We start from the raw sequence: 13706 nt of genomic DNA on the forward strand, positions 1-13706 counted from the left end.
GTAACTGCATACCCAGCGCAATGACTATACCCCATTGCACTCCAATTTATTTAATGTCACATCTAACATTATCGATCAACGGTAAAATTCGAAATCTATAACAAAACAGTATCGGTTACTTTGAGTTTCGTAATATATCCGCTGTAGTTAAATCACTGTGCTTGGCTAATGAAACTAAGAATCAATGCCATAATTCTGCCTTGTCTGTATTGTTCCGCCTAAAAGCGAGCCACTGATCTCTTGAACAAGCACTTTTTAGGAAAAGAACTTTACATATCTTTGGCAACATAAAAATCAGACCAAACAAAGCCGTTTGAGATGCATACATACATACATATATATGTATGTATGTAACTCTTTACCTCTTTCATGTCCAAAGGAAACGACAGTAACAACAATAGTGGGGACAACGATCGCAGCGGCACTCAACAAGTTGGCTTTTCTAATTTTAACATCGTACACATTTTCGTTTTCCGTTGAGAAAAGCAAAACGATTCCTGAGCACTAAATGCCAAGCTAAAATATATGAGAACACCGTAATACAAAGCTGTGAACGAATGTGTTATAGCTGAATCAGTCGAAGAAGCAATCACAATTGCGATCGAGATGAGAACATGCATTCGCTCAGTAGCTTGGCAGTGACAAAAAAAGTATTTAAATACATTGTAGATAGATACTAATATGTGTGTATATACATATGTACAATATGTATGTTTATTAAAGATTCAGTTGCCTTGGTGGGACGTCCATCTAAGGTGGATTTTCGGAAAATTCTTTAATCATATTAGTTGCGTTTTGGATGTCACCATGATCACGCGTGTGTAAGCATTTGCTGAATGTCTGCCGATAACAGATACATCATTAAGGGAACCAAACCAAAGGAAACGGAAAAGGAAATTGCTGCGAGTCAAAGGTGAATCACATCGCAGTCATCAAAAAACCGTTGCTCAAAATATTGTAAAGTTCGCTCTCTTAGGGAGGGATATGCAAAGTTTTATACCAGAGATGTGTACGATATGCAAATATGATTCCAATAAACACGTGTTATCCGCAATAGTTATTTATTGTGTTCGTCAACTAATACCTCATCGATAAAATCCGTTTATCAAAACTGATCGCCACCTACATACATACATATGTACCTACATATTATCCAAGCATAGAAAAGAATGTTAAGATTCAATGTGTAAAAATACTTGTATACCGTATATGGTAATTTTCGCATAAAGGGAATCAAATTTCATACTAAAGGCACAAACAACATTTGAAAATTTCGTGAAAAACGCGCACGAGAAAAGTGCACGGATACATGCATACATACATACATACATAGAAAAGTAGAGAGTATAAAACAAGAGCGCGACACGAATATTGCCGATAAAAATCCAAAAAAAGCATAAGGCAAAATATACATACTTTGTATACATTCATACATATACATACATGTAAATAAAAATAAATTCGAAATTTGAATTGACTCTCCGAGTGAAAACTACATACAAGAGTGCAAGCGATTGATCACTTCGTTTGTATGCGAAACGAGATCGCCGGGAAATAGACGGCGCCATATTCTTACCTCGAGTGATAAGAACAACCGGTGTTTGATCAAACATTTGGTTAAAATGTTACCAGAACTCTCGTTTACCGGTAATTATGGGTGCTTAGCAGTGTATTCTCGCATTTGCTTATATTAAATATTTTTAAATCCTTTTTTTTTCACTGAAATATCGAAGTAACCCCCCTCGATTGCTCAATTTAATTTTTTATATTGTTGAATGTGTGAAATTGTATGTTAAACTTAACTAAATATGTATATATAATAATGTGTTTTGGTTCAAGTGAGAGTTCCTACATAGATATATATGTATACATACATACAGTATCGGTCATATCTATAGCACGCCCTTTTGCAAGTGATATTATGTGCCCCTCATGTTTACTTATTTATTTTTAAGAATTTTCAATTAAAATTTAGTTCATTCTCAGAAAAACCTGATATATACCCAAGTTCAACAATTTGTAGAACACTACAAAAAAGTGTAACAAATTTTCACCTAAATTTGAAACTTTTTTCCCGGAAGTGTTAGAATTTTTTTGAGTACACTGTTTTTTAGCCCCTGCAATTTTAGTCTGATAATGTGCAAATTTCTAGTGGCTACGAATTACCGTTAATTTTTTAGAATTTCTTTTGTCGCACTGGCTTCCATATAATGAATAAACTCAATTTATTTGTATGTATATGGAAGAAAACCGCAACACCTTTGGCGAAAAAAATTCTAAAAAATCAACGGTAACTTTTAGCCACTTGAAACTTGCACATTATCAGACTAAAATTGATTGGGCTATAAAACAGTGTATTCAGAAAAATTCAAACACTTCCGAGAAAAAATTTAGGAGAAAATTGTTTGCACTTTTTTGTAGTTTTCTACAAATTTTTAAACTTGGGTTTATATGGGTACGAATGGCAATTATAATAGGGAGGTTTTTGTTTTTTAAACTATAATTTTATTGTAGGGTAACTTATTATTTTTTATCCAAAGTCAAACCTTCTAAAGTTACTGAAGTTGTTTCATGAAAATGCCACAGATATGTATGTATGTACATATATGTATATGTATGTACATATATGATGTGCTTGCAAAAACATTTTTTGGTCTAAACATGAAATATGAAAAATATCGAGATATAATATAATATTTGCGAACAAACGCGATATATAAACTAAAAGTTAATTTATCAACCACAAAGTTTCAAATGCTAGCAGCGTAAATTAATTACACACATACAAACATACATAAATATGTATTAATTTAGTTATTTTATTTACCACCTCTTTTTCAGCTGTTGATAGCATGCATGAGGGCTCGTCCGATGACTTCGATTTATTGAATGGCGTAAACTCCACTTACGAAAAAGGCATGTGTCTGGCCATCCATCGAGTGACCCCGAACACATCGTCTATTGTGCCGGGGGGTCAACAACCAATGCCGGCAACTGAAAATGACGCCAATAATTATATCGCCAGTGTAGTACCTACAACTGTTCTCAATAGCATTAAAATCGCTGATGCTGGTTCTACTGATTTATTTCCAACTCATCCCACAACATGGCAACAACATCCAATGAATCGTCAGGAACTCGCACATCATCGATTGCAAAACCACCAACATAGCCACCAGCATCGACATGTTGATCGGCACCAACATCGTTTAGATTTAATCACTAGCAAAATATTATTGCAAAGCTCCGATGACCCTCTAATATGTCGTGGGGCCAACAGTGTTGTGGGTGGGGATGATGATCACCCACTGATTGTAGCAGCATCTCAAAATGCAGAAAATAATCTAAATGATCAGGGAGGCACTATTCAAACGAATTCCTCTTCATCTGTTTCATCAAAAGCTAATTTGCGCCCACTGCCGTCTATGGGAAAATCCACACAGCTATCCGTGAAGGTGCCACTAAACGGATGTAGCTCATTGACAAAGCAACAACTTAAAGTTAAGGCCGGTCTAATGAGTGCTCAGAACCGTGCAGCCAACGAGCTTAAGAGAAGCATCCAGCAAACTCAAAGCACGACTAGTGACTTGCAGAAAAATCATAAATCGAATGAACCGAAGCTTGCCAAAAATAAGGGTGTTTTAAAACTGCGTTTCCATCATCAAGCTTTGCCGCCCGAGTATTTAAGTCACTATGAAGCTACACAAGCCAAGTTTTCCCGGCGCGATAAAGATATAAAAGCTATTACGTCAGAAGATATTCCCAAAGCTAAAACCTTTCATCCTTCCAAATTTCCGCCACCGAAGAGTTCACACGAAAATGTTCGTAGCTGGTTGCAAAAGATTGCTGCAATCCATCGATCGGCTCAGCAGTCGGAGAGCAAGCAAGGCGAAGAGGTAGTTGGTCAGCAACAAAAGAAATCGAAAAACGATAGCAATAACAATTATCAGGCCAGCCGGATGCAAACGTCAAGCCTAGAACTGCCGGATGAGTCCGTCGTAAGAAATGAGCCACATGCCACATCAAAGCAGGTTTACAATAATGAAAAATTTGAGCGGGTGAAATCTTCCAGATGTAAATTTGTGCCAAACCCTGTGGTTAAGGTCTCACCTCCAGTTTTGTCAGATGTCCCCAAAAAAGTTATTAACTACGCGGACCTGCCGTATATGGGCGAGATAACTCTTGATCATTCGAAGCCACGACGTGGACGAAAGCCAAAAAAGGCAGACATATGTCATCTTATATACAAAAATTATGGAACCATATTCCCTGGCACGCCCAAAAGCGTACTTACCACACCGCATGCAACAATCGGGTGTGGTCAAAGACCACCAGAATCCGAAATTTTTGATGAACTGCCATTAAATCTTTGCATGCGAGATCAACTATGTGACCACTTGTCGATCTCAAGCGAAGATAGTGATTGTGTAAGCGACCCGTCGGATGGCAACTCACCTAGCAAGGAACTAATCGAAAGTGTGAAATTACTTAAAACAGATTTAGATAGCCTTTTAGATCTGAAATCGAATCCAGTTAAAGTCGAACCAAAAGATGAAACTCGCAATTCAGATCCTACAAGCCCATCTTTGACAAACTTACAATCGCCCAAATCAGCAGAACATAATGTACTGCTGCATCCTGTGAGTCTGTATTACCAAAAATTGCTCTCAGGCACCTTAGTGAACCAACATAGTCAACCATTTGGTCTACCTGTTCAGACCATAGAAAAAGACAATCAACTAACGCTTAAAATACCTATACCAAATGGTTTGCTGCAAACGCCCAAGTCAGAGAAGCTTACTCCGCTTCTAAACGTTGACAATCCAATGATCGATTATCCTGATATCTTGTCCACGCCATCATCGATTAAATCGGAAAACTCGAATATGACAACAACCACAGCAGTGAGTGCCACAACTGCTACTACAATGAATCCTAGTCATCAACAAATCACACCGCAGAAACGTAAACGATCTGCTATTTTTATACCACCCATTCCATCTGAAAACGCAACAAATCCAGCCACAGAAGTGAGCATATGTAAATTTAAATTCACAGGCGGTGCTAAGCCCACTTTAGAGGAAAAGAAAATGCTCTCTGTAGATTCGGGTGGTAACTACAGATACTACAGTGGCACGGGTGATAAATCGACACGGGGTTATGAATTTTTTCCTCGTGAAAGCCTTCAGAATTCTGCTGGTTTCTTGCCGGGCGTAAATTGTGCGGCGACGTTTTCGCACGCGGCTAGCGAGTGCTTAACAAGTGACATACCGCCACCCTCAGCAGATCTCAGTAACGAAATTCTGCAAATTCCTGAATCGCCGACTGCGACGTTGTTACCAGGCTCTGTAACACTACCAGAGCCTTCATCACCATCGCCCTTATCCAGGCCAATTTCTTCATTTTCTGGCTCTCCAGCATTGGCAACACAACAGAAGTCACATAACCTTCAAACAACACTGTGTTCAAAGAGCGGGAACGTTATGTCTACCGGAAGTGTTTCTTCCAGAATTATTCTCGCAAAGGACCATTTCACGAATGCTCTCTTTGAACCATCTAGCTCATATCATTCAATACAGAGAAAAAAGAAATCTAGACGATCATCTCAACGTGAGAAACTAGAAAGAACGTTTAAGGAAAAAGGATTTCTCATCCAAACGCAGCAACTCGAATCGGCTGAGGGTGCAACATATTGTAAGTTTCGCCAGTTGAAAAAGTTCACACGTTATTTATTTCGCAATTGGAAAGACTACCTACCAGAGGAGGTGCATCGAGCAAATGCGGCAGAGAATGTGGAGGTGATGCACCAACCCATCACTGAAGAAGATGTCAAAAACGAAGCAAATACACAACACAATTTTACTGAGCAACTCGGTGTCGAAAGTTTACTGCAACGTCATGGGTTTTTGGTAACTAGCAGAGTATGCCCACAAAATGCGGACCGACCGAGTGCAATTAGTAGCGTGGTTGAGAATGTTGTACTCGAGCAAAACTCATTGGATAATACTGTGCAAGCATAGTTAAAGAGCTTATACATAAATGACTGAACAAAATAGTTTTGCTTATTAGATGTGGATAAGAATATTTCAATCGAATAAATAACACTGCCAAAGATTGATTAGAAAGTAAGCGTCCCCTATAAATTAAATAATAATTTACATATCTATTTTATATTTGTTATTTTGTTAATATTTATAGTCATAAACAAGAAAAATATATACATATGTATCTAGATTATTGTAAAAAGTTTATAAAACTAAACTAGTCAATGAAACGCTTTAATATCTGTATAAAATTTTGTTGAAAATCCCAGTTGAATGCGAATTTGCAACACATGCATACGTATGTGTGTGTGTGTATAGATTTTGAGAGGCAAATATTGCAATCAGATTTCCAACAAATGGCTTGGAGCGCTAAGTACTACATACATATAATGAATGCATACTTAAAACAATGCTCAACATTTATTTGAAATATATGTATTTAATGCCAATAGGGGTTTTCTCTGAGTCTTGCAAAGCCCTGGCACGGTGGACGGACTGCACGGTTTACAAAGCTGTCGCATACGAAAACCGGTTTTTATCGTGCAATCTGTAAACCGTGCAAGGGCTTTGTAAGACTCAGAGAATAGCCGCAATGTTTTTTTTATTTATTTATGGTGCACATGTTCTCGTAATTAAGGATAATTTTGAACTCATTACGAATACAAACATTCATAGATATATTCCCAATGCAAAAAAAATGCTCTGAAGGTGGGGCTAAGCTGGTTAAATATCTTTTACAGCTTAGGTACGAATAAAAAAATAAACCTGACGATTTTGCTACAATCTCCATGTGATAAATATGCGCATATCATAATACCACAATAAATATATAATCGGTTTAATATCGATATTATTTAAGGGCTTCTAAAATTTTTATTAATTTATATTGATATAAGAAATGTATGTATGTATATGTACATAAATATAAAGGTATAACTATCTCATCCTAATATAATTATTTTGTAAATACATACATAAGTCGTTATTTCAAGGGTTTCTTTAATCTTTTTGAAAGATCAGACAGTAATAAATGCCAATTTGGGCCACATTTTATGCTGAATACTATATTTTCAACTTAATTTTTAGCTTTCCACTGTACTTTATTGCATAAGTATACTTACATGCATGCTATACATAAATGGTATGCATACATACATATGTTCTACATTCTGCAAAATTTATTTGGAAGACACTTTAAGATTTAAATGCCTGTACAAAGAAGTTTGCATGAATCTTTTGTTTGTTCGGTAAACATTGCAATGGTCCAGAAAATGCAACAGTCAAATAATTTAATTTTCTATAAGCCTCATAGTGATCTATGAAATAAAGCACTGGAAATAGTAACTTTAAAAAAATTACATATGTATGTATGTGTGATTTGCATAACCAAAAGCAATCAATATAATGTTTTCGACTATTGTTACTTTCTTTAAATAAATTGTCAAAATAAGGGTCAAAAAGTGAGTTAAAACAGAATTATAGCGGGTGAGTCTGGAAAAGTACTAATAAATCGTAGACCCCGAAAATTTCACTGTTAAAGTATATAAGTAAAAAAAAAAAAATTATAATTTAGTAAATTTAGTCTGATAAACTACTTCAAATTAATATTTAAATAGTACATACGCAATATGTATTTGAGTTACTGGGTTTTACTCCCGATATTTCCTTCTTTTGTGTTATTTGTATTTCCGGCAAAAGATAACGCAGCCCCTGAACTACTCGAGTCGCTAGTGGAAAGTGACTTATCTTGATTGTTGCTGCTAAGGCACAAAGACATCATGGGACATACGTAATCAGTCCAGTCTACATCACCACATCCTTTGTAGCTTTTCCTGCGTTTCAGTGAGAACTGTGTCTTCTTTGGCGGTTTTAGTTTAGATGTTATTGTTAATGGTAGATATCCAGGAGCTGATTCAACGTCACGTTTATTTTGTATGACATCTCGACCCAGAAGTTCTTTGAAATGTGTGGCCAGATGGCTGTAAACGGAAATATTCGACTGTGACATATGTGTTCGTACAGCCCGCGACGAAACGGTAGCACCTCAACATTTTGATCAGTTTGGACTATTTACCTTTTGTTTGTTTAATATTCATAACTTTTCTATAAAAGTATAGCTACCAAAACCATATTAATCCAAAATTTCAAACTTTGTACAAAAATTATAAAAAGTCCACAAACTTTTCATCCCAATTCCAAATATTTACAAGTTTAATTTAAGATTTATACGGTTTTTGTTAGTTAATGATCCATAAAAAATTTCGTATCTTAAAAAAGCCAAAGAAAAATTGTCAAAATGATGGGTGATATCTTTTGCCGGGGGCTGTATGTATGTATACTCATTTTATATATTTTCTTCAGGGCTGCAAATAACTTCAATTGTCGATTTTGTACGGTTCAGTTGTTCGTAGCACTAAGGTTAATCTGGCACTGGTACAATAACTGATCCGTAAATACCTGTGAAACATTTCGTGCATAGAGAGCTTAAAAACGCCAATGCAGAAAAGTTCCGGGTACCGAAGCGGTCTGGCAGGAATGTTAAAGGGAGTCCTCTTAAGGAGTGCGGGACAGTCTATGATAACACCACAAACGATATCGAAGATGAAGAACAAAGACAAGATTGTTCTTCTACTCTGCAGGGATTTTAGATTTATCAGTAGGCATCTCGATTCATAGGTGGGAAGAGGGTCCGGGAAGCATAAGCTACGAAGCGCAAAGCGTAAAAATACCTTCTGTATACATTCGATCCTTGTAATGTGACACGTAAAGTACGGTGACCAGAGGTCTTTTATTTCATGCAAACGTTAGAGGGGTGATAAAGATATGGGTAGGAAGTCTGAATAACATTACTACATTTAGCAAAGGTAACATGAATACATTTATTTATATTCAGCGAGAGTCGATTTTTGTTGCACCAGCTGCGGACGTTATCAATATCGATTTGCATCAATTGAGAGTCACAAGGGTTACTAATAAGTAACCACTACGAAGACAGTGGACCCAGGATACTGCCCTGTGGGACTCCTGAGCTTACGACGAAAGGTAGGGACCTGACATTGTCAACGGCAACAATGCAGCGGCGATTCCGTAAGTAGGAAGCAATCCAAGTCAAGAAAACTGACTGAAAGCCAATAGAAGCTAGCTTTTTTAATAGGATAACGTGGGAAACCCTATCGAAGGCCTTAGAGAAGTCAGTATAAACAATGTCAACCTGAACCCCAGTTTGAAAAGCAGCTATACAATCGTCTGAAAATACTGTCAAATTGGATACAGTGGAGCGACACGGAATGAAGTCATGCTGCTCCGTACATACTACATTCTTAACGGCAGGTAAAATTTTTCCTTGGATAATGCATTCAAAATGTTTAGACGTTTCCGACAGCTTAGAGGTCTATAATTACTGACGTCGCTTTTATTATCGCTCTTGAAGACCGGAGTGATAAAAGCTAATTTCAAATCGTCTATAAAGACGCCCGACGACAAGGATTTGTTCAAAATTTGCAATATAGGATAGACTAAAGAATCGCACTGCTTAAACAAAACTACAGACCAATCATCATCGTCGGTTTGTGCAGAGAGCACGTCCTCAGAAGAAATTCTAAATTCTTTGGAAAGGCTGAAGTAAACGTTATTATTGGTTCTTAAACTTGCGAAGATACCTGTTCCTCTTATTTCGGAGTTTCATCTGATTTGCGTTGTGTCAGGGCACTTTATATTGCTACTTTGTTAAGACTGGAACAATACTTTTACAAATGGCGACTACACTGGATCTAAAGATATCAAAACATTCAGAGACATCACAGTGGTTTAACAACTAGGGGCACATGATGAGTATCAGGCTTAGATATAGAAAAAATGACATTCATACACGGAGAAACTTACAGTTTTACTTAGGAAAATTAAATGCAACCAACCGACCAAGCTTATTTGAAAAACCATTAACTTGCATAAGATCGATACTTAAAAAGCTAGCCACTAGGTAAGTTTCACTATGACTATTTACATCACAAGCAATAAGAGACGATTTGGAAATGGTGCTTAAACAGGTAATAGGTGTCCAGGTTAAAGTCGCCAAGCACGCAAAAATGATTATCACCAGCTTTATACCAAGCAAGAGAGGTTATATTGTCGACGTGAGCTGCGTAAAGACGATGGCTACTATTCGGTGGTATATACGAAGCACATACTAAGAGGGAGTCGGAAATACGACTAACTCAGATCTTGAGAAGGTTTTACTACATTTTCCGCAAAAGTTCTCCATTACAAAAGAATAGAAAACGAAATAACAGAGCGAATAAAAGCACGTCCGCACACACCAAACACTCGCTTCGTAGTAACCTCGCAAAACAAAAATAAGTTACAGGCCGCTTGAGCCAAAAGCCGTTATTCATCAAAAGCTAGCATTGTTACCTTTGGGTATGGTGTAGGACTGAGACTATTCGTATACTCGGATATCCGACCTGCTTTCGGTTATACGGATAAAAGCCTACTATTCGGCGAATTAGGATATCCGGTTAATAATATTAACTTAATATATATCCGGATATTCGAAGTTACAGAATCTTAGAATTGCAAAATAATCCTTTTATGATAATTCAGTAATACGCAAACTATTTTTATCTTATTGCTGAATTTTAGATACCGATATTCGGATATCTGTACATTATTGGGATATCCGAATAGAGCACACTATTCATATATCGGAATATTCGGATTTGTAATTCAGAACTCCCAGCCCTGGTATACTGTTCGGTTCAGTCCTGGCAATTTAAATTAAAAATATTGCTGTTCGTGGCTACGTTTATGACCGGTTTGCAGCCCTGATTTTAATTTTGACATACTAATGTTGGTTAGAAATTCTTGCTCAACCTAAAATTTTGTATGTAAATTAATTTGTTCTTACCGACGTAATAAAGTTTTACTCGGAGGAATACTGAGCAAATCAGCCAGTAAGTCTGCTGTGAAACGAGGCTCATATAGCATTAATGCGCCATGGACACCAGCACCGCGTAGATTGGGGGCGTATTCGGATAAATCAGCCACTCTAAGCCATTCCATTACTCGATGAGCGGTCCACAAACAAATCTTTTCACCACTATCTTCTAAAGATTTATAATCTTCTTCCAAAGATTGTTCATCTGCTTCTGAAGCAGGTCGTACGGATTTGGCTGAACGTCGTATGAGGCACTCAGAATTCCATTCGATTTCGCGCATACATTGAATACCGCAACGCAGAGACGCTATGTGTAAACAGGAATACACATGCAACTGTGCCAAGTCTTCCATAGTTAAACGATGTAGCATTCGACCATCGATTTTAGCTGTCAAAAAAGGGTCTTTATATTGTGGTAACCCAATGTCATCTAACCAACGCATAACCCAACTAACATCAAGTTGAGCTGCTTTTAAAGCTAGCGGGTCCTCTTCTTTACCAGTGAGCTCATCAATAGCAAGTTGAATTTTTTTGCGGTGCAGTGCTGACTTTAAATTTAGCTCTCGTTCTATATCTACTGGAGAGACAGTGAAGAAACATATCGCTGAATTGGCCTTTAACCACTTTCTAAATTGAAAGACGAAATTTATAATTATTTGTAGCCAATTTATAACTACAAATATAAGTATACATGCCTACAATCATCAGCATAACAACCCAGTCCAAGGTCGGTCAACCAATTGCAAACTTCTTGGGGAGACCACTCTGTATATCCTTTTGATGAAGTTGATAGTTGGGGAGAATGTGTAGTCCACTCGATACGACCACCTGCAGTGGCTCGAGCAACACCACCACGCTTGAACTCTGCGTCAGCACACTCTAATGTTGGCAATTCCAAGTTTCCGCTATTGCTTCGCCTCAATTTTCCAAAAATGCCTCTTAGTCCCTTCGCAGATTTTTCACGAAAGTTTGGCGAGGGCGTAGAGTTTGTATTGGAAATAATGCTGCTATACATGGGATCCTCACGAGTTTCGGACCCATCATTATTAGTACTCAGAAGTGTACCTTTCGAATCTTCAATTAGAATTTTCTCATTCGATGCAAATGCAACATTACGTTGTCGCTGCATATTTGCATTCGCATCAATCGTTCGATTATATCCCAAATTGCCCAAGTTATGGTGATTATTGTTATTGTTGCTACTGTGTTTGGTATTATGGGTTCTTGGCAAACTGTGATATTGGGGATGTATTTGGTGGCGAAGTGAAGCCGGAGGCGTCTTTTGTGATCCAACACTTCCTGAACCACTGAAGTTTGTCTGGTTCAAATTTCCCACGCTTCCGAAAGGAGCCCGCTTATAAGCAATTGAAGCATTATTGCTGTTTAAATTTTCAATTTGGTTTTCCAAACCACGTAACTCCACATTCTCACGTTCCAAAGCGGCGCGATGGAGCTTTAATTCGCTCAAAGCAGACATCAACTCTAATTTTTGGGTTTCTAATGTAGATTTCGATAGCATTTGACGTTGTAATTGTTCTTCACGCTCACTCAATAACTGCGTCCTTTCGTTAAGAAGACCTTCTAATTCAATTATTTTATCTGTTTGCTCGGCAACGCGATCAGCCAGCAATTGATATTGTAAGGCTAGCGCTTCCTTGTCACGTTGTAATCGCCTAAGCCGCTCGTCCGCATCTTGGCGAGGAATATGAGTCTCTAACCAATCCGCTATTACCGCCGCAATTGCTGGTTCGGGTGAAGGCGCGGTTAATCCCACCTAGCAAATTTATATTATTTATAATTTTTTGAATATGGAATTAGTGGTTTATATATATTCAATAAGTATTGCTTACCTGTTGTAATGCCAATGCTAGAGTTTTAGCAGTAGAGAGTACATTATTTGCGGATATTAAGCTTCGTTCTGCAAACATAGACGCGCTGGCTGTAGTTAGAGTCTTCACTCCATTCCCGGACACGCTTGCGTTGACATTGCTACTCCCCGATATTATGCCATCCATTTGTTCGAGCGCTGCTTCTAGCATTTTACTCGCATCTGTGGACCCCTCGCCAGACGATTTTGCCTTATTTGCCACTGTGATTTCTTGGTCCATTACTCCGGATGTATTTAGCGACCGGGCCTTTATCCCTTGCATATCAGATGGGTCTTAGGCTTTATTCTTATTTTTGAGGTAAGCAAGTGTCGTTTGACTTCCGTAGCGAATGTATGCTATATGTATGAATGTATATCGTTTCAATTGCCTAATGGCATTCTATTTTTGTTTCGAGTCCCAGCTTTTTACTTCCGCCTACCTCTCACACTAGGCAATATTTGTATTTCGTTTTACTACCAATCCGCACTGAAAGCGTGTTTCGCGAATTAATATACTTTTCGTTAATATATTCTTTTTAATAATTAACACTTTCTGTTTAAATTTACATGAAAAATAAAAGAAAATGAAAAGTTTCGAAGCAAAGTGAGAAGAAAGGAAAGCAACAATAGGAATTTTGTGCAACAAGCCAAAGATGCCAGATGTGCTGACACAAATTCAAAAAACTTTATAAAATTTCTCAATATTGTTACCAGATCATGATGCAATAATACAAGGTGGTATCAGTTGTGACAGCTCGATTTGATACTGCCTAAAAGTATGTTCACATATAAATATTATCTCAATCAAAGCTCGTTTTTTAATCACCCCGTTTACACAGGCAAATCTCAGATTATTATCCGT

General features: G+C 37.5%; 2 protein-coding genes across 3 annotated transcripts in view; one reads left to right on the forward strand and one right to left on the reverse strand.

Moving 5' to 3' along the window:
• LOC118740246 overlaps positions 1-6907 on the forward strand; it is an 18431-nt gene extending 11524 nt beyond the window's left edge. The window contains exon 3 of the mRNA XM_036471743.1: positions 2842-6907. Within this exon, the coding sequence (XP_036327636.1) occupies positions 2842-6020 (3179 nt within the window). The 3' untranslated portion in view covers positions 6021-6907. The remainder of the gene's footprint in view (positions 1-2841) is intronic.
• Positions 6908-6981: 74 nt separating this feature from the next.
• On the reverse strand, positions 6982-13513 carry LOC118739686 (liprin-beta-1-like). 2 transcript variants are annotated; one of them, XM_036471163.1, is made up of 5 exons: positions 12828-13513; positions 11673-12751; positions 10948-11604; positions 7668-8023; positions 6982-7575 (listed from the first exon to the last, which is right to left on the reverse strand). In XM_036471163.1, the coding sequence occupies exons 1-4, from the start codon at positions 13125-13127 to the stop codon at positions 7684-7686; spliced, it is 2376 nt and encodes a 791-aa protein (XP_036327056.1). In that variant the 5' UTR covers positions 13128-13513; the 3' UTR covers positions 6982-7575; positions 7668-7683. The 2 variants fall into 2 exon arrangements, with proteins under 2 accessions (XP_036327056.1, XP_036327054.1); XM_036471161.1 differs by having other exon boundaries at positions 6982-8023.
• Between the last annotated feature and the right edge of the window lie 193 nt (positions 13514-13706).

This window comes from Rhagoletis pomonella, unplaced genomic scaffold (genome assembly GCF_013731165.1).
Source record: "Rhagoletis pomonella isolate Grant_MI unplaced genomic scaffold, Rhpom_1.0 Rhpom_scaffold_00005, whole genome shotgun sequence".
Lineage (NCBI taxonomy): Eukaryota > Metazoa > Arthropoda > Insecta > Diptera > Tephritidae > Rhagoletis > Rhagoletis pomonella.